The sequence below is a fragment of the Panicum virgatum genome, chromosome 7K (genome assembly GCF_016808335.1).
Source record: "Panicum virgatum strain AP13 chromosome 7K, P.virgatum_v5, whole genome shotgun sequence".
Taxonomy (NCBI): Eukaryota; Viridiplantae; Streptophyta; class Magnoliopsida; order Poales; family Poaceae; genus Panicum; species Panicum virgatum.
In genome coordinates this window covers 45052398-45079274 of record NC_053142.1, presented here as the reverse complement: position 1 = coordinate 45079274, position 26877 = coordinate 45052398, and the positions used below count along the sequence as shown (strand labels likewise).

Here is a 26877-nt window from a genome sequence, read left to right as displayed (position 1 = left end):
GAATGAATTAATTATTTAAACCATATAATTGATATTGATTTATTATTAGTTTAGTATTTGTCAAGAAATCGGTGCCTCTAACTTTACACCGACTTCCGAAAAGCAGTACCAAAGTAGTGTGATATCACTTCTCCCGCGGACCTTATAACCACACTATATCAAGAAGATCTTCACCTATACACTAGTATGGAAAATCAACTCTATTTAGAGACTTAAATATTTATCCACCATAACTTAATACAACACAAGACTCTTATACTTTTTATGGGGCTACCCTACCATAACAATACTACTTACATGACAATTTTTGTCATATCTTCTACTTCAGACCTCTTATGCCATAGTATGACAAGAGAGGAGGGGAGCACTCTATTCATAGGACTCAATGGCTCATATGATTTTGTCATGTGTCCATCTTCTACACACTTTCTACAAAATATCTAACTTTAGAATTTTCCTCATATCTAACCTTACAAATATCTAGTTTCTAGAGTATTCCACATTTTACCATGAAACATGACAATCATAGTTCATGCATACTCTCTAATCTTCTAGAAGCTTCTCACAGTATGCATTGTTATTTTCAACAGTATTGAACTCCATCATTTACAAAACTTAGTATTTTATCAGTGATGTAACGAGGGAATAAAGCTCTAAATGTAATTCAGTGCATGATGTAATGAACTTTGTGATATGTATCTGTTTCATTTGATATCCTGAACATATAAATTCTGAACTTAATACTCAATTTGGAAAACTGATAAATGAGGTTAGCGGTAACTATAGCCTTCTCTTAGCCTCTGAAAAACCGACTGCTAAATGTCTTAGCCCGTTATTTTGAACATTGGGTATATTACTATATTGTACTGGCCAGTGCATGGCACTTGCACATCACATATCCTTTGGTTTCATTCTGCTGCAACTGCATTCTCACTATTACCGATGATTATCCATCTTAGGTCTTTCGGCTGTGTGGGGAGACTTTCATCGACATTTTGGTGAGAGGCCAAGTGCTACACGACTTGTAAGAACGTGCTCGACCTGTTGGAGGTGTTGGACCTTTTATGTCGGCTCGTTTCCTCTACTCTGGAGATGCCACTCCACAGGATTGGGACAGGTCACTTTCAGTGGAGCACGATGACGCTGAGGTACTGTTCAAATCGCAATGCTGGTGCTCCAAAAGTTCAATTTTATAAATTTAATTGATTTGATTCCATGCCACAGGTTGTGCTCATTGAGATGGTGAGGGCGCACTCTAGAGTCGGATGTCACGTGAGCGACGTAGCCCGAGTACAAATCGGACTTGCGGGATTCAATGATCGGATTCGCGGCATGGAATAAACTGTTTGTTTTACAAAATTTATTTACATGCTGCCTTAAGACTGTCAATAATTACTTGGAGCCATTCAAAATCATTACACAAGAAAAGCATCCTGATAGACCTTTATTATACAAAAGGTCCCAAGCTCTAGCAGTCTGGTTCTTGACTACACTTTCTATACATTTCCAAAAGAAAATTTTATAACATATTTACAGGTTAGCCTCAAAACCTACAAAATCCATCTGTAGCAAAATCTATTGTGCGTTCAAACTAGAACCTCTAAGTTCTCGAAGAGAATGCACATCATTATTTGTCAAGTCCAACAGACCACCAATCTCAGCTACCTTGTCAACAAGAAGCCTCAGCAAAGGTATCGTCGAAAGTGTTCCACGTGATCCAACCATGATGAGCTTTTTCTGCAACATTAATCACCAAAATAAGGTAAAAAATTATACAGAAATAGGAATGCGGACCTATAAGCATGACTGCCGGATATCTGGCTTAACTACGGTAGTGATATAGTTTGGCTTGTCATTGGCTGTATATAATTATAATAAAAGTGATATGAATATATTTTCACTGTACTATCTAACATTTCTCTATTACCAAAACAAAAATGTTGATGTTGACAGTGCTGAAGGTCTGCGATAGTTTATAGTAAAGAAGACAGCTTCGGGGAATATGTGATATAGGAAATCACATTCAGGGCAAGTTACCTTTGCACGTGTCAATAGAACATTGATCCTGTGCCAATCACCAAGCAACGAAGCACCACTAGCCCTGGAATTTGCAGTGGAGCGCACAAAAGATACTATTATACATTCCTTATCCCTACCCTGAAACAAGTTAAACTCTTCAGCATTAGCAGACCATGCAGAAGCCTCTGTTAGAACGTACACCTTGTTACAGACATCACTAACAAAACGAGCAACAAAGTTCAGGGACAAAATATCTGCAGCAATGAACTGATGAACTCACCATTTTCTAGCACAAAAATAAGGGTTCCTATTTCCAAGTGAGAAACTGAGGATGATTACTGAATATTAACTTGAGAGTAAGTTTAGCTATTTTTTGCAATATTACCAAAACACAAAAAGACATAACTAAATGGAACGAGAATGCAACTATTCCTGTAAATTTCTAACACAGAATGTTGCAAAATTGGCCATAAAAGTTGTCATAAATTAAGGTGTCAGAATAACTCTAACCTGGTATTTATCTATTGTGTGAACCTCAATCAAACCATCAGTGCATTGCTGGATGAGATTCACTTGGGCGTTGTATGGGGTTATGATACCAATATCATCTTGAGGTACACCTCTCCTTAGCAATTCTTTGGTGATCTGCAAAAGGGGGGTGGTGAAGAGTCTATGTCATCAGGCTGGTATATTCACAAAGTTATATATTAAAAAAGCTCTAAGCATACTACATCTCCATCACAGTTACATGAATACAGCCCAATACTACCCAATGCAATGGAATTCATCAAAAGTTGAAATTGATCTTTTGCCCTCATTTTAGATGTTTGCAATGCTAAGCATGCAGCACAAATTTATAAGACCAAATAATTTTCATTGTGGCACATTTTCCTTTCTTAGTTCATCTTAGACACACAGGACTGCATGTCTGTGCACTAAGAAGAGGGTTCTTGTTATGGAAGGACTAGATCAGGAGGACTGGAACGCCTGGCCGGGCAGGAAACACAGCTAGATCGCCGAAGAACAGGCCACCTAAGGTTGGTTCTATTCTTCTTTGATGACTCTAACCCTAGGACTTAGGCCGCCTTTATAGACTAGGCGTCCCTACTTAACCCTAATCACCCACGGTACTGTTCACACGTACTATAGCAGTGCCACAGGCCTCCTTTGGGCTCTACTCAGCCAATACAGGCCCAGCCCACTGCCATGACAGTTCTGAAAACAGTTACAGAGCAAACCAAAGCACTCTCATGTGGTTAACACCGTGCCACAAACAACTAGGTGACCTACTTGTTAACTAGGTAAGTACAAGCACGCAAACTGGTTTTGAAGAAGTACAGCACTCAGACAAGACAAGCAATCAAGAATTATTGTTCAGCAATGCACATAGCAAGTGCAAGAGTACTCAGCCAGGCAGTAGCAGCATGTAAGCAGAGATATAGACAGGCATGAAATACGGTCCATACCCAAGAAATTATGTGTGCTTCTGTGGGATTGTTCACAGTTCTGTGATCCTTTGCCTCAAGTGCTGGGATTTGATCTGCGAAATTGTTCTCATATTTAGCCTTGAAACCAGAAATATCAGAGTAACAGATAATTTAACTAAGCAAAGACCTGTGTTGGCAAAGATGACAGCCCTATCAGGGTTCAAGATCTGCAATTAAAAGTTGGACAGAACTGTTAAAAGGACACTGCTTAATCGTGACCATGATAAACGAGGAAGTTATTTTAAGTTAAGTAGAAATGGAAAATTTAAGGGAAAGGAGTATTGCCTCTTTCAACTTCAATTGCACTGTTTCTCTACCAGAAAACTTGAGTTTGGCATTTGCAATTTCCAATGAACCACAGCACAACCTATTGCCGTAAATCAATGAATTCGACAGCTCCATGATACCGGATGACATGCGATACTGCACCAAGGCAGACAATGAATTCAAATGGTACAAGGGGCTTTAGCTCAGCAGAAAATATGCATAATTGATTAATTGTTCAAGTATGTAACAAAGAAAAGTGTTGACAAATACCTGGCACAGCAGTGCAGAGATTGCTTGAGGATGTGCTTCTGATAACCTCCAAAATAGGCTAACGCCCATCCCATTTTCTCGAGCTTCAGAGCTCTACAATTGTTTTACAAAAGAAAAATACTTAAAGAGATAAAGTAAAGATGGAAATAAGAAAATGGGGTACATAAGCAAATTATTAGATACCTGGACAAGTGGAGGAAGTTGGTAATGGTCTCCTACTAGAACAAACTTAGTTGCAAGCATCAATGGTCCCAGTGATACCTGGTAAGGGCAAAAAACTATGTGAGTGTAAATGGAGAGGGACCTAAACTTCATTAGAAACCATTTTGACAGAATCAGTTTGTCCTACTACCAAAAAGTGTAAAATATGTTTTCCAGTTAAGTGAGCATCTATTTTCTTAGGCGCTCATTTTATTTGGGCTTTCTGTAAGAGAGAGGATAGGAGAGAATAATGGCTTGTATTCCTCCAAACCCTAGAAGGGTGGGATATATAGTTCTTATACATGGGACTTTATACATGGGCTCAATATACTCCAACACCCCTCCGCAGTCTGAACTACCGGCGCAGCGGTGTTCAAAACTGGACAACAAGAAAGCTAACACCCCCCGTAGTCTGAACTACCGATGCAGCGGTGTTCAAGACTGGACAAGAAGAAAGTACAAAGGGCAAAGACCCCCCCCCCCCCCCCCGCAACTAGCCACCTGCTACGTTGAGGCTGGAGCGAAACTCCGAGAAGGTCGAGGAGGGCAGTCCCTTGGTGAAAGATGTCAGCAAACTAGGAGGTGGTCGGGACATGGAGTACCCGAACATCGCCGACGGCGACTCTGTCATGCACGAAGTGCAGGTCGATCTCCACGTGCTTCGTCCGCTGGTGCTGGACAGGGTTGGTGGAGAGATACACTGCGCTGACGTTGTCGCAGTAGACGAGCGTGCTTTTGGCAAGCGGGCTGTGGAGCTCCGCCAATAGCTGTCGAAGCCAGGACGCCTCCGCCACGCCGTTAGCGACAGCCCGGTACTCCGCCTCAGCACTGGAGCGGGAGACAACCGGCTGCCGCTTGGACGACCAGGAGACCAGGTTGCCGCCCAGGAAGACGGCGTAGCCGGAAGTGGAGCGGCGAGTGTCCGGGCAGCCAGCCCAGTCAGCGTCGGTGTAGACCACCAGCTCAGAGGTGGGAGAGCGGTGAAGAACCAAGCCGAAACTAACAGTGCCACGGACGTACCGGAGGAGACGCTTCAGCGCAGCAAGGTGAGACTCCCTGGGATCATGCATGTGAAGACAGACATGCTGAACGGCATAGGTGAGATCCGGCCGGGTGAAGGTTAGGTACTGCAAGGCTCCGGTAGGCAATAGGATCAGCCACGGGATCACCCAGATCAGCAGACAGCTTCGCCTGAGTATCAACAGGAGTGGAGCATGACTTGCAATCAGTCATCCCAGCCCGCTCCAGAATGTCGAGTGCATACTGCCGTTGGTGAAGGAACAGGCCAGACGGGCGAGTCTCAACAGTAACGCCCAAGAAGTGGTGGAGCTGACCAAGATCCTTCATAACAAACTCCTGCTGCAGAGAGGAGATGACGCGCTCAAGCAACTACTGACTGGAGGCGGTGATTGGCTGCCCACGGAAGGCGGCGGTGGTGAACAGCGCGTCCGCGTGGGGCATACCGAACGCAGGCACAGGCGCCGCGGGCGCGGGCAGAGGCACCGCGGGCGCAGCCACGGGCGTTCGCGCGGCCTGCGCAGCGGGCGCGGCGGGCGCGACGGCGGCCGGCGCTGAGTGCGCGGCGGCGGCCTGCGTGGCATGCGCCCACGCGAGCTTGGCCTCGACGAGCTTGGCCTCGAGGTCCCGCAGGGTGGCAGCGGCTGGCACGCCGGTGGCAGCGGCCCAGGAGGTGGCGGCAGCTGGGGCGCGCCAAGGCGGCGCGGCCGCGCCGGGAGCAGATCCGCGCCAGGTCGGGGCAGGGGCGGTAGGGGCACGCCAGGCCGGGCCGGCGGCGGCAGCTGGGTCGAGCCGGGGCGGCCGCGCCGTGAGCAGATCCGCGCCAGGCCGGGGCCGGGGCGGCGGCGGCGGCTGCTGCAGAGGCGGCGGCACCAGGGACGGCACCGCCCAGGCCCTGCTCGCCTGCGGCAGCAGCAAAGGTGCGCGGCGCAGGAGCAGAGGAGGGAAGGGGAGGAAAGGGGGGAGGGGAAAGAGGCGCCGGTGGCCGGCCAGCCATGGCGGCGGCGGCGTCTAGAGGAAGGAGAAGCTCTCTGATACCATGTAAGAGAGAGGATAGTTAAGAATAATGACTTGTATTCCTCCAAACCCTAGAAGGGTGGGATATATAGTTACTATACATGGGCCTCTAGATGGGCCTCTATACATGGGCTCAATATACTCCAACACTTTCAGCTCAATGTTTTTTATTCTTTATTATATCCTTCAACACCAAATTACTAAGCACTTCTTTTGCTGACCAAAATACCACATATTCCTTGTTTCATCTTACCGGTAATGTGATTTGTCCAGCTTCATCCATGATACATGTGTCAAACTTCTTGTGTGCTAATAAGGGATGGTATATTCCCAAACAAGTAACTCCAACAACCTGCACTTGATCCATCCTTGCTTTAATCGCATCTACTGATTGTACCTCAGCTGCTGTTCACAATAAATAATCAAAACATACCTTCTTTTCAAAATTGCAAGTAGATTGATAAAGCATAAGTTCTTACTTGACAAGCAGTGATCCCTGACATCAGGATGTACAGCTTCATGCCTACCAATCCGAATAAAACCTACACCCTACAAAAACGAGATATCAATCAGAACAGTGTGTGTTCATGTTGTAGTACAATACAATGGGATACTCAACGAAGAGAGGAAGCTGCTCACTGGAGTATTCAACTCGATTGAAATGAAAGTAAAGCACAAGAAGTTGGAAGACCAAATTGAAGATTCCCCGAATCCAAGAAAAGTTCAAAACAAATGAGGAAGTTGCAGTGTCAACAACTACTTTAAGGGAAGAACACAAACCTCAGTCTTCAACTTCATGAGCAGAGTATCAATAGCCGAATTAGTATATGAAGTTAGCAAAATAGATTCTCCTCTTATCAATAATGACTTCACAGCATGCACCATTGTATATGTTTTGCCTGTTCCAGGCATTCCTAATATTAGAGCATAATCCTTTGCTCCTAGAATCTGAAAGAAACATATGCATTAGTACAGGGTGGAAAAGATACCCAGATTACAGGAAGAGATAAAGATGTCAAAGAGCAAATATTTACTTTATGCAATGATCTTTGTTGGTCATTGTTCAAATTTGGCAGTGACCGTATGTATGATAGTGCGAGATCTTGGCTAAACATCCCTCCACTATCAAACCTGGGAGCCTATAAACATCCAAATTAGGAAATTCCAGACGAGAAAAAGGGTGCAGGAGATATGCTGTAACATGAATGATGTACTCTTATGTGAACAGACCTCAAGATCAACAATCAAATTCCGTAGGTAAGATTTTTGTGGATTCTGAGCAAATAGTTGGACAAGGTTGAGTCTAGCAATAGGCCAATGTGAATTCATGTTAGGGTGAATCACCCACCAAAAAGGCTGGAAGAAAACAAATCAAAACAAAGACTAACCTCATTATGGCAAATGAAGAACTAAATTCATCTTTGTCTATCCGCCAAATTTCACGTTTGAGGTCTTCTGGCTCAGACGAGGAATTACTATCTGGAATTCTCAGACGGCGTGGTAAAGAGACCTAGAAGAATTCAATTAGAAATGCTTATATTCACCTAACAAAATTAAATAGCAAAAGAGCGGAAAGTTTTTTGTTGCCAAGAAATACCGTTATATGGGAGCGACTGATGTCTCTTATGGATCCATTGGCAACTGCTATTCTCCCAGATTGAGTGCTAAGCACCTAGCAAGACAGCAGAAGATATGATAGAATTTATTATGGACACAAAAAAATATCACAACAATGTTCATGCACCATCATCAATATTATATCGATGGTTGACATTAGTGATTAGTTAATCTACAACAGCAAAAAAAATTCAAAGTGGTATCATGTTTGTTTATCTTACATTTGATGAGCATATTACTGAGAACTTATAACTCTACTTAGTTCCTATTGACTTTAGTTACATAATGGTGCAAAAAATAAAAATGGCATGCCCTACAAGTATGCCCAACCATGAAAGCATTTTAACAAGCATGAAATGACTCGTAACTATTTTTTATTTCATAAAGTGAATAGGACTTACCACAGGATCACCACATTTGAGGCTGAAATCTAGGCTGTCAAATTGAGTATCTGACTGATCAATTGTGTCGGGCTGCATCTTATGGTAAACAAAATTGTATATGTATCTTTTGCTTTTTCCTGAAGAATCTATCAAATGCCCATTTTTTATGTCAAGGGCAAAATAAGATGGTGTGCGATCCCCACTTCCAGAATTTGAATGATAGGACTGGAAGATATTCTTCTTTTTGCCCTATATTAGCATAAACTGAGGTTAAGCTAGTAAACTTCAAGTTCCAAAGCACATTCAGCAAACCAATATACCTGAGAAGCTCTAGCTTCGAGATCAATCAATCTGTCCCATTGTTTAAGAAAGTCATGATGCACGACTGTCAAGTGATTCACAAGGTTGTCAAATAGATCACCAAGCCCACTAGTTGCAGCATTGCCTCCATGTGCCTGTTGCAAATTGTAAATTTAATGTAGATGGATAAATAGTTTCTTTTAAACCAACAAAAGCTTCCAAGGGTGTCGTTAAAGAAAACCTTCATCACGAAACAAAAGAATATTCAAACCTTGTGGTATATGGCACAAGAGTTCAGGTGTCGACACCCATTACAAGTTGATGGGCTCTGGTAAGAAAAGAAACAATATTTAAAATTTGAATTCCACAGATGAATCAGTTATGCACAAGTTTCTAGTTCCACCTGTAACATTGGAGGAAAACTTTGTGAAATTGATGCCTTCAGGATCTCTGCGGCAAGCTCGTTGCGGCGCATTATTAGCCCAATTAAATCGGACCTCTTTACTTTGATTCCCTAAAGAAAGTAAGGAAAATTGGATGAGAATGGGGTACACAAGCATGCGTCTTTGAGTATCATCTTATGAAATTACCAATGTCTGGTCTGTGTGAAGATAATACAAAAGACCCAAGTCTATATCTTTACTCAAATATCTGAAAAGGACAAGATAACTATTAAAGACTGCAGAACAACCCAGGATCACAGAAAGTGTTGAAAGAAATAAATGTATTGTACCTCTCTGTCATCAATAGTGTGTACAATATCACCTGAGCAGAGTGTTCCATAGCTGTCTGCATATAGATAAACATTGGTAAATGGCAATACAAAAGTAACTGAATTTATTAAAGGAATAGATGTTTATTTCCCAGGAGTTGGTTAGGTAGATGGAAATATGAGAAAGGAAAGAATATAGCAGTCTTCTTTTCCATAAATGAACAGTAAAGCTAAAGGTAAGGCCAAGACATCCCACATATGAAACATGTAATAAAAGAAGGATCCCTATCTCACAAGATCTGGCATGTAGTGATTATGCAATCTAAAGAATGACGATGTGAAAGCCTGAAAGGACTGGATGGCACTAGGTATTTGAGATTACCCAGACAATTGTTAACAAGTGGCATTGGAGGGCACATGTGCACTACCGCAGAAAGCAATTCAAAAACTAGTTCAGGATTGCTTCATACAAACACATTAAGCTCATATGAAACTAAGAATCAGGCACATTACCCAGGTGAAAACTCAATTGGTACTTTGCGGTAAATAATAAATCTCAATCCCAGCCACTATAAAAGGTTACCAGTAACGCCACATGTATGGCTGGTTCCAGCATGTTATGTGAAAAATAAATAAATGAAACATGCTAAGAATATATGTAAAAAGTGCATCTTTGTTGGTGTCCAGGAATTTGCTTTACCTGACCACTAGTTCCTTTACCAGTTTTGAACTCTAGTGGCATTATTTTATTATGTGAGCCACTGTTGCATGAGTCAACCTTTGATATTACAGAAGCATCGATCATCCCTTTCAAACCATATCTTGGGGCCCATGCCATTTCCTCAATATCCATCACCTAAGGCACATGTGAATTTCATTTTTAATATAAAAGGGAGGAATAAATCTTTCATGCGGCACGAGATCTAGACAGAAATTTAGACATGGGGACAGTGCAAATTTTATGAATGGGAGCCATGAAGAAAAAAAGATATATCACCATAACTTGAGCTGCTTTCTTTTGGTGGCATGCACAGGTCTAAGGCCTGTGCCAGGTCGTTGGTCATCTCACACGGGCTATGGTGCGGCTGTGTAAGGGTGCGGCAGGGGTTTAGGGTTTTCTCGATCCGCGTGAGAAGGTCTTCTTCTTAGCAAAATACTCGGGGGCTGTCTTAACCCCCGCAGGTCGAATTTTTTTTTCAGAGTGCTAATAGCCCAACCAAAAAAACAAAAATATCATACACATCTAGCTAAGGTAAGAAGGGACTATTCCAAACTATTGTGAGCTCAATATTATCCGGGCCTATTCCAAACTATGGTGGGCTCAATATTATCCCTACCTCAATCACCCCAACAGTCTTTCTCCCTTCAGTATGTCCAAAATCAACACTGGAGCATTTTGAACCCTGAAATTGCGGTGTATCATTAGAAAACAAGTGTACATATTATATAGAAAAATACAAAAGCAGCAAGAGATAAATTTTAACAGCTCCGCTGCAGATGTTTCACCAATTGGCTTTGTGCATAAACTGCAAGAATTATGTGTAAAAAATACTAAATCCAATACCTTCTCTTCAAAACTACACTAACAATTGTGGTGTGGCATAAGCGATTAAAGAATTATTTCACTATTTCTCACCAATAATTTTCAGGAGGAACTAGTCTATAATGGAAGGTTCCTTTTGACAAAAAAAACAAGAGGACCAATTTGGGACTATGGTACGACCATATAAAGTTCAGAAATCCTTGGACTGGTTGAAGGATAAAAACAAATGGAGTTATTGATTTCAAATCTGAAAGCCAGATTCTATACCTTTAAAAAGCATTTGAGCCAGTTTAATATCTTAGGGATTGCTTCAATAAGCGTGGAGTACAGGTTGCTTTCATTGACTGTATAAGAGGATAATAAAAGTTAGTAAGTTGGTGTACAAAAAGGTTCAAAGAGGTCATGTAAGAATGCACTCCCACCCCAGAAAGATAAAAAATAGCAGGATTTCTCAATAGCAACATAGCATGTACGCACAACTTGCTTCCAAAGAGAAAAAAGGATCAAACAATATTGCAGAACCTTTTTTTCTAAAACACGCAGGAAAAATGTGTTTCATTGAATTAGAGTTAAAATAGTTCACAAACATGCTCACAACCACTGCAGTACTCAGATCAAACATGCTCATGAACAATCCAAACCATTCTCTTATTCAGCATGACCTCCGATGACCGATATACAAGATTATTTTGTCCAGGATCTTACCTTCACACGCATATAAACTCTCAATGTTTTTTATAAGAACTTCTTTTGCTTGCAGTTCCAAGAATTGCTGTGAAGGAGCACCCTCAAGTAGCCCAGCCTGAGACACAAATGAAAGGAATGTCGATCATCTCCACAATTACTGTATCAATTGACCAAAACGTGGTAAAAGTTAGCACGTCTAGTGTAGAGAACCTGAAATACTTGATGAAGAAGAGTACCAATCAAGGCACTGGTTGAATATTCATTGCTTTTCAGTCTGTCATCCAGTACAGATCTTCTAGGACAATGGAAGCTGGAAGCAACCTAAAATATACTAATTGTCAAAATATGCCGAAAGAAAAGATGATGAACACATGCCTTTTGTTGTAGAAAGTTTTGGTAATGTGCAATTTATGAGTAGGTCATAATAAACTGTCTTATCATCCAGGTTAATGTAGATGTTGGAGCATGGAACAAAATATAAGGACAAGGGATAGTACTAACCCGTGTCCCAGAAATGAGTAACTCTGGATGGACGATAACAAGATTGTTGTCATGATCAACAATACATTTTCCTTGATCACTAAATTCTCCAATGACATTCACAGTATCACCAGGCCCAACAAGACTATGGAACCTGTCACAGTTTGAGCGGAAGGTTCAGAAGAACTGATGTTGGTGGTGCATGTTTTTTTTTAAAGAATCAAACTAGGAAGGGGGAGCCTGCTTGAGGCAGTAATATTTTGTACTGACCACTCATCAAGCAAATGCACGGCACATTCTTTCCCAGAGTGTTCATTCAAAAGGCGCAGGACCTGAAAAACAATCAATGACTTGGCAGAATAAGAAAGGGTATCACATATTTATCTCATGCATAAAGGCAAGAAGGCAGAACGGCAGGCACCTTAACAGGATAGCGATCACATGCTGAATCATCAGTTTTATGTTTTTCTGACACCTGAGAGGGAACACAAAAACTTATTTCTTCACTAAGAGAGTGTTTCACAACTAAGAGAGTTTTTTCACATTAACTCAAAATCAACAGGAGGAAGTTAAAAGGTAAACCTCCAATACAAGAAAACTATCCAAGGGTGGGGCATCAGCAGTTTTCTCAGATGGGATAGTTAAACCACCATCAGCAACAGAAGAGCAATTATTGTTGGTATTATCCACATTTGTGGCTTTCCCTCCTTTATTTCCTGTATCAACAGGCAATTCTTCTTCCATAATAACATCCTCAACTTGATCTAAAAGATCAAGTAATGCCTGGAAAAATAAAAGTTTCACAAAATTTCAGAATTTGTTAATGATGACTTCTTCTGAATAACTACTCCCTCCGTTTTGAAATGTAAGATGTTTTAGTTTTGTCCCAAGTCAAAATTTTCTAACTTTGACTATGTTTATTAAAAAACACACCAACAACGTCAAATTAACTTCAGTAAATCCATCATAAATTATGTCCTAATAATGCATTTATTTGGTATTGTAGATGTTATATATCTCTATCTCTATACTATTTCTAAAGCAAGTAATGTATCCTTAGTCCATCAATCGGAATCAGAATCAGAATCCGGACAAATCAATTAAAATCCTAATTGGAATCCAAACAAATCAATCAAAATCCTAATCGGAACCCGGACAAATCAAAATTGGAATCCCAATTGGAACACGGTCTCGCACAATCACGGCACGGACAAAGTGGATAAACACAAAGTTGATGATATTATGTAGGTGTATTATATTACTCGTAGCAATGCACGGGCACTATGCTAGTATTTTTATAAATTTTCAAAGTTAGAAACTTTTGACTTGGGAGAAAACTAGGATGTCTTGCATTTTGGAACGAAGAGAAAGTAACTAGACTAAAAGTCTACCTTTTTGTGCTGCCCTGCTCCCAATGGTTCAAGTCCTCCCTCAGAAGTGGCACCGCCGTTCAACTGCTGCTCATGGAACAAAAGGATTATCCCAGTAAATGACTAGCGATCACATTCAACTGACAAAATGCACAATAACAAAGCCCATGACGAATGTACCTCACTGCAACCATAGGAAAGCGATGGTGGAGTCCGAAATGGGCTCTGAGAATCCTCAACACCATCACAGCCAGCTAGAGCAGATCCAATAACGCCTGAATTACGCCCTGAAGCAGTACACCTCGACAATCCCGATGGAGATGAATGCCACTTCTTCATAGCCTCGAGCGAGGAATTTTTCTACCATATCAATTACACACGCGAAGCGGTAATCAGAAAAAAAAAATGAAGAGTTTCACGCGCCACACCCACTGTTTATATAGCAGCTCCAGCAGACGCCAAGAACTTAGTGTACCTCGTTGTTTGAGCACGGATGAAGCGACACCCCAAGAAATTGCCTCGACTTCGCCGTACCCAGGCGATGGTTCACCGGCGAGATCTGCCAAGTCACCACCTCCGCGGCCCCATCGTCCTGGCTCTGCTTAATCAACTGAACCGCGCAAAGAACTCGTCAGACCAAGCATTATAATGAGTCCACCCAAACCGCCTAAAGAAGACAGAATCTGAGTGGTCATAGCAAGAAGACTCGTACTCACCATTCCGGGAGAAAACCTGACCCGCTTGGATGCCAGCGCCTTGGTGACCTCTGGCGAGACCTCCGACGGCTCCTCCTCAGGCGGCGGCGGCGGAGGAGGAGGAGGCGGGGCCGGAGGGGGGTCGGGCTTCTGGCGCTTGGCGTTCTGGGAGGCCTGGGTCTGGCGCTCGAAGAAGTGGAGGATGCCGAACTTGGCGGGCTGCGATGGCTGCGACGACGGCGGCTTCTTTGAAGCGGCGGCGCGCTTCTTCGGAGGCATTGCCGGTTGGCGATTGGTGGGCCCTAGGGATTTGGGTTGGGTTCTTGGTGGGCGGCGCGGCGGCAGCGGCGGCGGCGGCGGAATGGGGGGATCGGACTGGGGGGAGAAGGGGAGGGGAGGGGAGGGAGAGGGGAATGGAGAGGAATCGGCGGGGCGCTGGGAAGTGGGAGGCGGGTGGCGGTGGGGTGGAAATTGGGATTCCCGCGCGGAGCAATTTTTGGCGGTGCGAAATGGGCAAAAAGAAAGACTCGCCGAAGAGATAAAATTGCTCGGCCCATTTAACTTTTTTTTAAGGGGGGCTCGGCCCATTTAACTAATTGGTCCGACGACGACATTGGGCCTTCCTCAAGAAAAACTAAACTATGGGTCTATTTTTGTTCAGGCCCACGGGGCATTTTTGCTCCAGGCTTTGCATCATAGTTACCGAGAGAAGTTGAACAATTGCAAGTCCTGGTTGCTGACTTGATGTGGACAGGTAATTGGTTTCCTTTTTTTCCGAAAAAAAAAGGAGAAAGCTATCGAACACCCGAGAGTTATGTCACCTTCCGTCACTCGATTTTTGAACCATCCGATCATGCTGCTGATTAATCTGCCACCGCTTGTTCCCAGCAGCCGTTTGTTTTTTTATTTTTATTTCCTGTATGTGGGGCCGAGCTGTCGGTGTTCTGATATTTGTTTGGTTCTCGGAGACATGGCTCGTTCTCATCCTCCATTTCCTCTGCTACGCTGGCCGCGGAGGAGGGCTTTTGGTGAGGCGATTTCTAGATTTTGCAGCAATTTCGTTGATTCGCACAAATTGAACTTCTTTCTGAGGTTTGGATTTATATATCCTGGGACTTAGTATCCTCAATAGTTATTTTGTTACCTGATTCGTGGGGATATTTCGATTTTTGTTTGCTTGTGATGTAGTTTGGTTGGGTTTATGCAGAAATATATTTTGCAGGGATTCAATCCTCTTCATCCTCATCCTTTGAGGTCTCCTTAGTTGTTTGTTGTATTTGTGTGGCTAGGTTTTCAAATTCGATCTATTGATGAAGCTATTTCTGAGTTCTTTCGCTCTGTCCCCTTCCGATTTTGTGGGCATTTCAGTTTATCTGCAACTCTCTAGCTCTGAAATTTCTGCAGATCCCCATTGAAGTTACTTGATGTATTCGGAGTCTAGGGTTTTGTTGGACTCATTAAGAACTAACAGTTGATTCTGTGATTTGTGGTAAGTGTCACAAGCTATTTCATTTTGTCCCTTGTGGATTTCATGTTCTTGCATTTCTGTTTGGTTGATTTCGATCGATTACCTTGTGATCTGTCCTGTATTTCATTCAATTCCCGTGGTATTAACCTATGTTTCTTGTTGACTAGATTGGTCTAGCTGTCTCTGTTGTGGCATTCGCTTTGGTTGCATAGCTTTTAACCAATTAATTCATGAGATTAGTCTAGTTCGATATGTTGTTCGGTTGGATTCAGTATCGTAGTTTGTACCTGCTCATTCTTTTTGTGTCTCTGCTTTGCGATCGGGTTTAGTAGTCTAGATTTCTCTCGAATTAATGCCAGAAATAATTTGTAACACAGGTAGTTAAGTGAATTAGATAACAATAATCTCAACACAACCATTTTAATTTATAGGTGGCTGGATTTGTAACTGACTATGTGCATAGTAGGGTGCAAAACTCTTGGCTAGACTGGGGGTTTGCTGGGAATGTTGTTCTTAGGTTTTCGAATGAGTAGCTAGGTAACTGATTTTTTATTGTAGATCTGCTTGACCTGTCTGGTTAAGATCGATTTTTCCTTAGTTTCGCAACAAAGTCTCTGTTCTTTTTGGCTAATAAGTTGTGCTCTCATCAGTGAGCAACAGTCTCCCAAACATGCATCTGCTAGTGGTTGCAGGTCGGAGTTTTCTTCTTTTTGAAAGATGGACACAAGAGTTTTTATTGAACCACCCATCCGTAAGATAAAATCCCTGTTCATCAGAGATAGTACTTCCATGCAGCGGCGAAGCCAACCGGGGGATGGGAGGGCTCAAGCCACTCCCCCCCCCCCTCCGCGCGTCTGGCTGGGTGCCCATGAAGCCTCCATGCTTCATCATCTTGCCTAGCATTCAAATAACAGTGTTTAGCCCCCTAAACACAATGTCACGTTGTCTCAGCCCCCTAATCCTTCAACCTGGCTCCGCCCCTGCTTCCATGTGTTTCTTCCATAACCGTAATCAAGTATACTAGATACTCTAGCCATAAGTAATCAGTTGTGAATATTGACTAGAACAAAACCATACAAATTGTGTACATATAAACTTATTCTATATTGTTTTCTGCTTATTTTATACTTATTTCTTGGAAGACATTTCTGACTAATTGGATATTATAACTAGAATAGATAAGATGAGAGTATTGAGGTTGTTTAGTTCTATTTTTTAGTTGTAGTAGTATTGCAGACTATTCCTGCATATGGTTTTATGATTACTATACTTCCACTAGTGTCAGCTTTTTAAATGTTGCTTCCTTGATCTGCTTTCCCCATTTTCCCACTGGTTAATTTTTTGACACTGCCGCTTAGTGTTATGTTGTAGTAAATTTGTTGCTATTTTGCTCTTTATTACTTTCAGTCTACAGTAGGTGACAAGATCCTATACTACTTCTAATAGGATCAATAGCTCTAATGTGATGTGCAATGTGATATATAAATTTAAAATATGACTTGCTTACACTTTTCAATTCTCTACCCTCCTTCTACCTTCCACTTTTATTTATCCCCTGCCACTGCCTATGAAATTTGCATCCTATATGTAATTTGTGCCATTTCTTAGTGGTAGAGAAGAGGAGGTTTGTCCCGGTGGGCGTTCTCTCCTTTTGTCTTTCTTCCTTTTACTATTTTCAGTCCTTTCAATTTTTCATCTTTCTGGTGCTTTAAGTTTACTATAACGATAGATCACAAGATTAGTCTTATTTCTAATTGTTCTACACTATTATTTACTACATTAATATGATATATTTACTATACTTACAGTGTAGCATAACCATAATTATAGTGGAAATGCCACTGTAAATTATGTATGATGCACGTTCTCGTATGCACATGTGATTTATACTAATTTATATTTTACTAGAACTTTGGGAGTCTGTCTACAGAATTGTTATTGATCATTGCAGAAGCAGTGTCTTTGTACTATGCCGTTATGCTTCTGGCCAAATTGCTTTGTAGGTCTATGCAGGTGGAGAAGACCATGTCATCCCTGGCACAGTTTCTGAGCATTGAAGTGGTGCTTATATTGACTTTAAGGAAGGGTTGTATTCTAGGTGCAGCTTCATATTGAGTATCCTTATACAATGGCTTCGTATTGAACTGGTGCCTTTGTTTTCTAGTTGTAAATTATGTTGTATTTTAAATACAATATAGTCTGTTCATTATAAAGTTTCAGTACTAATTGTACTGTCATTTTTGTGTAATCAAGGTGTAAATACTATATAGTAGATATTTCCAAATTTACATTTTCTAATAGTTGTTATTTGCATCTGCAGGGTTTAGGTCCACAAATAAAAATAAATTTGCATTTTTAATAGTTGTTGTTTACATGTTCAGGGTTTAGGTGGATAAATAATTCTAGGTGGATAAATAATTGTACTTATTGATTAATTGTTTTGTTCTTACTTTATGAATTCAGCTGAAATTTTGTTCATTATGATTCTGTCGAGTGTAGGAAGTTAGCAAAATAGTTTTCTCAATTTTTTAATAACCTTAATTAAGAACAAATTGTTCCAGTTCCAGTTCAAGCATGTTAAATCGCCAGTGTACCTTGAACTATTATTTATTTGAGTTCTTGTTGTAATTTCTTTTTTTAGCCTTTTTTTTGTATTTGCCATTTGGCATTTGTGGGGTTTAAAGGCACCCTCAAACTTTTGTTGTTTGTATTCCATAGAAATATTTTTGAGAATATTTGTTATGTTAAAATTTGTGTTTTCACTTTTTTCTGCATTTGAATCACTCCTGTTCAATTTTATAATTACAATTCTATTTATTGTCTTCTACACCTAGTTCCATAGTGTGAATTTCCTTTTTGAAGTCCTTTCAAGCCTGTTTTGTGTGAGATTAGTAGTGTGAATCATTCGGGTTGTGTTGGATTTATCACTTGAGTGAGACTTGTCTATGTTTCACTCGAATTTTTGGTTGTATCCGATTCATGTGATTTGTTGCCTGTAATCACTTGAGTGTAGGAAGTCCACGAATCACTCAAGCACGATATAGACGGACCACGGTTGGTTTCTTCACTTTGGTGCGTGTTTACGAGTTACGACGAGATGGTAAATTGCACGAGTTTGCAGCGCAAGGCCAGCCAGTATTTTTCGAGATCACCGGTCCGACACGAGAGTTGAAGAGAGCGAAGGGCTGGCTCTCTGCACACTTTGTGTCTTGCCTCGCGATGCTGGCAGCTGGCCTCGGCGGACGAGTCAATCAATTCTCTCTCGATCGAGCGAGCCGGGGGTGCTGTGCTCCAGAAGTCTGGTCTGGAAGGCCGAGCTGTTCCGTCCCTCGCCACCTTCTCCAAGACCTGCCGTGTCCGTACGTCCATGTCGCTAGCCGGCCCGGCCGCGTTGCCGGTGGCCACAGACATTACTGTACTTCCTAGTGCTGCTGTTCTTGCAGAAGATTCCGGCAGATTGGCACAAGCATTTTCTAATTTCTACCGGTGGTTGGGAGCTGGGACGACCGGGCGAGGACGATCTAGGCAGACAGATGAACGGAGTAGTGGCTAATTAGACCATCAAACTCCGATCCCTGCAAGTTACTACTAACTCGAACCCTCGGTTGCTCACGCTAATCCTTACCACTCGCCTTTTTCTGCTGACTTTCTTTCTGACTGAGAGTCCGTGACCGAGCGGCAGCCGCCTGTGCGACGCTGCTGGTGGCCACGCCGGCCGCTTCTGGAACCCCATGGGCAGGCAGGGCCGCAGGGCATCCGTGAACGCCGCCGGGCGCGCGGCGGAGCTTTGGTCACGCCTCGTTTTCGCGGGGTTAACTGCAGGGGCGCGAAGGTTCGGCGCGGCTCGGACCTGCTTGCGCCACGCCAACATGCCCGCGCGCCCGTGCGGCCGTGGACTCGTCGTCGTCGCCAGTTCGTCAACGACTTCTTCTTCTTCTTTCGCGGGGGGCGAGCAACTCGTCGATGGCGAGAGGTGGCGGGGAACGTCGGAGGTGGCCGCCGGACCGTCGCTCCGAGCATCACGGGCGTACGCGGTAATAAGCCGAGCTGGCCGGGCCGGTGGCATCGTCGCTCGTACAGGATACGGCGCCGTGCACGCCTCCGGCCGGTCAGGAGTACGCGTACGCGTGCACAGTACTCTGTACAGTGTCATCCCGTGCATGGATCTATGCGATGCGTAGTACACGGCCAGCTACGATCTAACGCTTCCTATGTTCCTAATCTCACAATCTTCATCCGACCAAACGATTCTGCACGACACTAGTAGTACGTACCAGTGTACACTATCCGCCTGTCCGGACAGGATTAGCGCCAGCCAGGTGCAGCGTCGCGTCCCTCCATCCATCCTTCCCGCACGAGCGAGTGGCGCTTTGCGTGCACGCGTGCACGCGCTGCCGCGCCATCGGGACACGAAATCTAGCGGGTGCCCGTACTCGTTTTCGTTTTACCGAAACATCATGCGGAGCCGAGCACGGTTTACTGAGACGAAACCCGGCTCGGTCACCACAAACACCCCTCTTTCTTCCTTGCGCACACGCCTTTCCACATGATCCGGCCAGATTTTAAGGGGGCGTTTAGTTCCAAAAAACTTCCTACGGTAACCGTCATATTGAATCTTCGGACACATGCATGGAGTATTAAATACAGTTTAAAAAAATAACTAATTACATAGTCTAATTGATTACCACGAGTTGAATCTTTTAAGTCTAATTAGTCCATAATTAGACATTATTTGTCAAGTAATAACGAAATTGTCGGTACCCTGTAGTAAGGATACACACTCTTACTGCAGCAAGGCAGGACTCGTGTAGTCATCCATAACTACGCGATGAGGGGTGGAGCAGCCAGGCCCCACGGGTCAGGCTCTTTCCTCAACGGGCCAACGGCCCCGGGCCCGCTCTCCGCTCTGGGACGGATCCGGTGACGCCACGTGTCCCTGAGAAGGGGAAGCTCCGAGCCAACAACCGAGGGCTCGGACCCCCCGTAGGGGTCCGGGACCTCCCGCGTCCATCTGGACCTGAGCTGCGGGGGTCCGTCCCCGTAAACCCGGCCTCTGTCATCCATCGCACCATCGGCTAGCATTAACGTGCGGCCCAGAGCGGTAGAGGTCCGTCCTCATAAACCCGGCCTCTGGCATCTATCACGCAAGCCATGTATTTCAAGTTGCAAAGGAAAGATTTGCCCCCGGTTCTGTCTTTGTGTCAAAATTTTATTTCGCATTTTGATTCTCGAGTTTTTACCTAACTAATACCCGCGCGGACTTCCACTCTTATCGCTACAGCTAAGATCTGTATTGAGTTGCTGGACTGCCGTACAGCTCCGGACCCCCTTTGCTGCTGGGACAGGGGTCTGGACCCCTCGGGACCTGCTCTGAAGAGGGGGTGCTTGTTTCCTGGGGTGGTCCGGAGTCCTGTGTAGCCGCTTAGCCGGTTTCGTACCCAAAGCTTACACACTCCACCACCCTGTAACGAGTGCTCTAGTACTCGGAGCTGGGTAATTAGGGGGCCCGGACCTCGTTTTAGCTCAAGAGTTGGCTTACTAAGTCCTACACGGCAGTTCCAGCTCCATATCTCAAAGGATCGAGTACGACAAAATGACCTCACCCACTGCTAGAAGGAGTCTGGAACGTCGGAGCCAGGTCCGATAAAAGTCGTGTTTGTTTTCTGGAGTGGTCCGGAGCCCTGTGTAGCATCTTAGCCTGGTTCCGCACCCTAAGCCTATGCACTCCACCACTCTGTAACAAGCATTGAACTGCCTGGACCTGCGCATCCGGAGCTCCGGATCTCGTCCTAGCCTGGGGGCCGGTCCAGAATAGGTCCCGCGGGCCTGCTACTAAGCTGTGACTTTGAGTGGTACGCAGGTTAAGCCTTGACTGTTGGTAGCTAGCCTCAAACCATTGAGCCTATCTACCAGGGGGTCCCGGCATCCGCTTTAAGGCTTCATGCAGATCGAGGTCCAGTCTCTGTGGTAAACAGACTCAAAACAACTGATCCTGTCTCCCAGGGGGCCCGAAGCGTTCGCTTTGAGCCAGACATCACGGATCGATTCTGCATGCGTTAAACAGTTAAGTTGCAGTATCATTACTACCATACAAGCGAGTTTGATTTTCCTCTCTGTAGTTTTTTCTGAAATACAGGGAATAAGTCGCCCGTTCGAGTTGCAATTTATGCTACACCTATGCCCAAGGACGTTTGCTCAACCTCATACGGGGGTCCGGAGTGCCTTCTTCGGCTCTGATGGCAGATAGGTCCTAACAACTGAACCTATCTACTAGGGGGCCAGGGCGCCGGGGTGTTGCATACCGTAAACCACAGCAACTGACAAACAGCTAAGTTGAAATTTTCTTTTATTCAAAATTTCAACAAGTACAATGTTTTTATATCTGCAAAAAAACAAAACAAAAGTGCGACTGCTGTGATGGCCCAGCTCCGGAATCTGCAGGCTCACGCTTGAAGTAAGCAGCGACGAAGTCGACGACGTCCCGTACGCCTTCTCGAGCAGAGGCCTCCGTCTCCGCCACTGGACCATCGACCATGGGGGCTAGCGAGATGGCTGGGTCGTGGCTCCGGAGGCAGGTCAGAATGTGCTCCGCCACCATCCGGATCAGCTCGCGGCCCTCGGCTTCAAGCTGGCCAGCAAGGATCGACTCCAGACACCGGAGTCTGTCTGAAGCAGAGTTCAGCACTTGGAGGGCGTCAGCAATCGAAGCTGGCGGCTCCGCCACTTGGATTGGACTCATTCCAAGTGGCACCAACGCTGAGCTCGCTTCGCTCGCCCAGTCGACGATCCGCTGGGCCCCCCTGAGCTGGTCCTCCTGCAGCTTCCGGACCGCCTCCTGGACCGCCTCTTGCACCCGGGTGTCCAGTGCTGCCTGGGCCGCCTCCACCTCACGGGTCCTCTACTGGAGCTTGGCCTCCTTCTTCGTCGCCGACTCCTTCAGGGACTTGAGGGCCTCGCGTTGGCGCGCAAGCTGGAGCTCCATGTTGGTGGCGTGGGATTCCCGCTTTGCAAGGGACTTCCTATCCTCCTCGAGCTCCATCTCGGCAACAGCCTGGTTGCTGGCGGTCGCCTGCAACACCTGGCACCATTGTTGCAAAGACTCGGAGAGCTTGTCGAGCCCCAGCTTGCGGACCTCAAGTCCCTGGCTGTGGGACTCGAACTCGGACCGCTGGGCCGCGAGGCTGGCCTCCTCCTTGGCAATGGCCGCCTCCCGCTGCGCCACGGCTTTTTTCCGACTCGCCACCGCAAACTCCTGGTCGAACACCTTCTGAAGATTGGCTCGGTAGGACTCAAGATTGGCCTTGAGTTCGAACCGAACACGCGCAGCATGGGAGGTTTCGGCCTTCGTGCGCCCCTCCAGGCGGGTGTGCCAGTCGCCGAGGCGCTGGCGCTCGCTCTCCAGAGCAGCCCACTCCCGCCGGAAGGCCGCCTCGGCGGTAGAGGTCACCTCCTCTATCGTCTACCGAAACCGGACCAGCACCTGGGGGAGGGGAGCCGCTTCCTCCTCCGGGGGACACTGCAGGAGCCGCCTACCAGAGACCTCCTCCAGCTCTTCCTCTGCCGCAGGTTTGGCGCTGGGGGAGGGGACATCCGGTACAGTCGTCGGGACCTTAGGGACCGAGGTGCTCGCCGTTGCCGCGCCCGCTGCCGCTGTGCTCGCCATTGCCGCACCCACTGCTGCTGCGCTCGACGTCGCCAAGCCCGGTGTCGGCGCGACTGCCGCCGTAGCTGGGGCTCGGGGGCCACCGCGTCGGGTGTGGCTGCGCCTGGCACTGGCGCACCTGCCGCTGTCGCGTCGGGCATTACTGTGCATGGCGTTGGCGCGTCCGCCGCGTTGGGCGCCATCGGGTTAGCGGAAGCCGCCGCAGCCGAGCTCCCCGCACCCGCCGTCGCTTCCGCCGTCGCCGCTGAGGCCCCGGTCGCCTGGACCCCCGCTGACGAGCCAGCGGCGGTGGAAGAGCTGCCTGGGCGAGGGGCCCTGGCAAACAAAGAGAAGAAGCCTTCAGCAACAAGTGAAGCACCGAGAATAAGGGGAGTGAACGGAAGAACACTTACCCCGAAGCGCCGGGTCTCCAGCGCCCACGGAGGCTCGGCGACTGCTTCTGCTGCTGCTCCCGAGGTGGCGGCGGAGGCGCACCTCGCGGCTGCTGCTGCTGCTGCTGCTCCCGTGGCGGCGGCGGAGGCGCAACCCGTGGCTGCTCCTGCTCCTGCTGCTGCTCCCGTGGCGGTCGCGGATGCGCAACCCGTGGCTGCTGCTGCTGCTGCTGCTGTTGCTGCCTGGGGGAGGCATCTCCCGGCGGTGGTGGCGGCGGCGCGGCTACTCCGGGGGTCCCGCGGGGGCCGGGGGCCCGGGAGCTACCCTGGCCCGCGTCCTCAGCGGTCCTCTGACGCTTTGCGGCGGGCTCCATAATTGGGGTCCCGTCGCCGCGGTGCAACTTGCACCGGCCCGCTTCCCCTGACGACATGCCGGAGCTGCCCCGGCCCTGGCTGGGACCGCCCGTGGCGGTACTACCAGCCACGGCCTGCTTGCCCTTGGCAGGAGGGCCGGACCCCGCGGCGCTCGGCACGGCATGTTCCCCGGACGCACCAGGGATCCGGATCCCACGGTCCGGGTCGCCTCCAGTTTGGCGCGCTACCAGTCCACCGTTGTCGAGGGTCGGCAGGGTGGCCAGCACCGCAATCCTCAGGCGTGAGTCCTCGCAGAGGGGGACGACACCCTGAGGAAGGATCAGGTGCTCCGGGATGAAGATCTCCCCTGTCACCGCCCGCACCAGGACCTACAGGGCTTCCTGGGTCAGATCGCTCCCCTTTCCGCGGTGGGTCCTGCTGCAGTCATTGGGGCCGGTGAAGCTCCAAGCAGGACGCGGCCGCTGCTTTAGTGGGGCGATCCGGCGCTTCAGGAAGTCCTCGAGCACGTGCAGCGAGGTGAGACCTCCCTCCGCCAGCGCCCTGATCATGCTCAGCACGGAGTCAAACTCCGACAGTAGGGACGGCTTGGCCCTCCAGGACTGGCGGTCGGAGGCGGGTCCCCCGGTCGGCATCACGAGGCACTCGTTGGCTTCGGTGGTGGCGATCACCCACTCCTTGCGCCAATCCTCCCACTTCCCGCCGGTAAGCCCGGGGATGTACGACGTCCACAAGTTGCTCCTCGTCTGGAAGTAGTACGCCCCCACTTCGTCTTTGCCATTCCCGTACTTCACCAGGACGAAGAAGTGGCGGAAGAGGATGACGCAGGGCCGCACCCCCACGAACATCTCGCACAGGTGGACGAAGATGGCCGTCAGGAGGATGGAGTGCGGCGTGAGATGTTGAAGCTGGATGCCGAAATCTTCCAGCAGTAGCAGAAAGAACGAGGAGATCGGCAGCCCCAAGCCGGTGGAAATGTGCGAGATAAACAGCACAAATTCCCCGGCGCGCAGATCTCCGAGGGGAACCGAGCCTGCTCGAATCCCCCCGGCAGTCTCCTGTGAACTCCACCCAAGCAGGCGGCGCACCGTGTTCAGCTCCTCCTCGGTCTAGAAACGATAGGGGCGAACGAGGGATGCCATTTCACTATGGAGGCAAGGAGCAATCTACGCAGAAGGCAAAGGGGCGTAAAGGTTGGAAGGAAGAAGGCGAATGCGGAAAGGTAACCGCGGTATGTGGTTCATCCCCTTTATGAAGCCTGACCCAACCGGCGCGCCCCGAAACCGTCGCTGGAAGCCAAGCGACGCTCACGCCTCGTGTTAGCCGCCCAGTTCATGACAAGGGGGGCCCAGGCCCGCCTGTCAGGGAGGGCGGGTAACAAACAAAGGTGTGAAAAGGCGGGATCTGAACCGTCGCCCGTGCGCGAAGCGAGGCGGAAGCTGAGCTGACGTGCGCGCATAAAGCATTGGCATGACCAGGCTCTTTGGGAACTGCGCTGGTGGTAAATATCCTGTTTACTCCTGCCGTAACAATGCCGAGCGTCGCTCGCGTGACTAGGTGTACCACTGTATGTGGGGACCGCGAGTCAGTAAGCCGTTGCGATGTGATGAGGTAGCAAAAAATCCGATGGATGGTCAAAGCCGGTCAAGACTCCTGCAGTAAAAGGCTTCAAGTTATGCAGAGCCAAATCGCAGTAGTGGCCCACCTGCGGGTTCGTCACCTCTCCCGAGGTGGGCCCGGGGGCCACTATCGTTACCCTGTTGCAGGGATACCCACTCTTACTGCAGCAAGACAGGACTCGCGTAGTTCTGCGTAACTACGCGATGAGGGGCGGAGCAGCCAGGCCCCACAGGTCAGGCTCTCTCCTCACCGGGCCAACGGCCCCGGGCCCGCTCACCGCTCTGGGACGGGTCCGGTGACGCCACGTGTCCCTGAGGAGGGGAAGCTCCGAGCCAACAGCTGAGGGCTCGGACCCCCATAGGGGTCTGGGACCTCCCGCGTCCATCCGGACCTCCCACGCGCGTAGAACCAACATACCGCCAGGGGGGTCTGGAGGCGCCACGTGTCCCGCAGACGCGGGCACGGGCGCGGGTCTTCCGCTGGAAGACTCGCCCGCCCACCGCATTAAATGCGGGTGGTTGAGGCGTGCTCTGCCGCCGCGGCACGCGGGGCAGCCTTTGTCAGGTCTTACTGTAGACCGTGTATTACCGAGGTACACAGTGCAGCCGCCTGCGCCGTATCAGCGCAGTGCCCGTCTGCCGCATTAATTGGATACGACGGCACGACAATTTTCCATCATACCGCCTATGCCGCAAGCTACACAGCCCGTTCAGCTACGCTGCAGGCAACACCGCAAGCTACACCCTGACGCTATTTCGACAAGACAGGGCATGAGTATGCTGGACGGAGGATTCCCGCGGGCAGAGCAAGGAAATCCAGAAATGAGATCTCCTTCGCCTGCAACACCATAATGTATGAACAGTACGTTATTTTATACTACATCGATTGGGCCCACCTGTCGGAGACCCAACGGTAATGTACGCGCCTCCCTTGAGATATAAAAGAGAGGCGCTCGCTGCACACACGAAGCTCAAGCTCTCACACTCTTCAGACTCTCGAGATTAAGGGAACACAACCAATACAACATACAGTGGATGTAGGGTATTATGTTCCGGCGACCCGAACCACTCTAAACCTGCTGTGTTCTTCGTGTTCTTCTAGCGAGATCGAACTAATCCTAGTTAACCCCCGAGTACTCACTCTCTGGGCTTAGGCGGGTGCATTACGCCACCCGACTGTGGGTTTGCACACCACGACAGAAATATACTACAATACCAAAACTCAAATTTTTTCACCAACTAAATACACTCTAAACACGATTCCCCGAGCTCCCGAGGAATCGAAGTTTTCCAATCGCGTCGCGCTCGCCCAGCACCAG

At 47.3% G+C, this 26877-nt stretch overlaps 1 protein-coding gene across 4 annotated transcripts; it reads right to left on the bottom strand.

The window, feature by feature from the left end:
* Positions 1-1335: 1335 nt before the first annotated feature.
* LOC120641596 (DNA replication ATP-dependent helicase/nuclease JHS1-like) lies at positions 1336-14458 on the bottom strand. 4 transcript variants are annotated; one of them, XM_039917774.1, is made up of 34 exons: positions 14087-14458; positions 13846-13980; positions 13551-13730; positions 13392-13457; positions 12583-12783; positions 12422-12475; positions 12271-12332; positions 12022-12154; positions 11731-11841; positions 11539-11635; positions 11101-11177; positions 10628-10693; positions 9991-10146; positions 9312-9367; positions 9169-9229; positions 8982-9092; positions 8850-8906; positions 8599-8733; positions 8297-8527; positions 7876-7950; positions 7667-7788; positions 7509-7581; positions 7313-7417; positions 7059-7226; positions 6758-6827; positions 6532-6683; positions 4227-4304; positions 4044-4136; positions 3792-3929; positions 3634-3673; positions 3486-3559; positions 2530-2664; positions 2038-2157; positions 1336-1737 (listed from the first exon to the last, which is right to left on the bottom strand). In XM_039917774.1, the coding sequence occupies exons 1-34, from the start codon at positions 14342-14344 to the stop codon at positions 1576-1578; spliced, it is 3852 nt and encodes a 1283-aa protein (XP_039773708.1). In that variant the 5' UTR covers positions 14345-14458; the 3' UTR covers positions 1336-1575. The 4 variants fall into 4 exon arrangements, with proteins under 4 accessions (XP_039773708.1, XP_039773709.1, XP_039773710.1 ...); XM_039917775.1 differs by having other exon boundaries at positions 6532-6680; XM_039917776.1 differs by having other exon boundaries at positions 13392-13454.
* Between the last annotated feature and the right edge of the window lie 12419 nt (positions 14459-26877).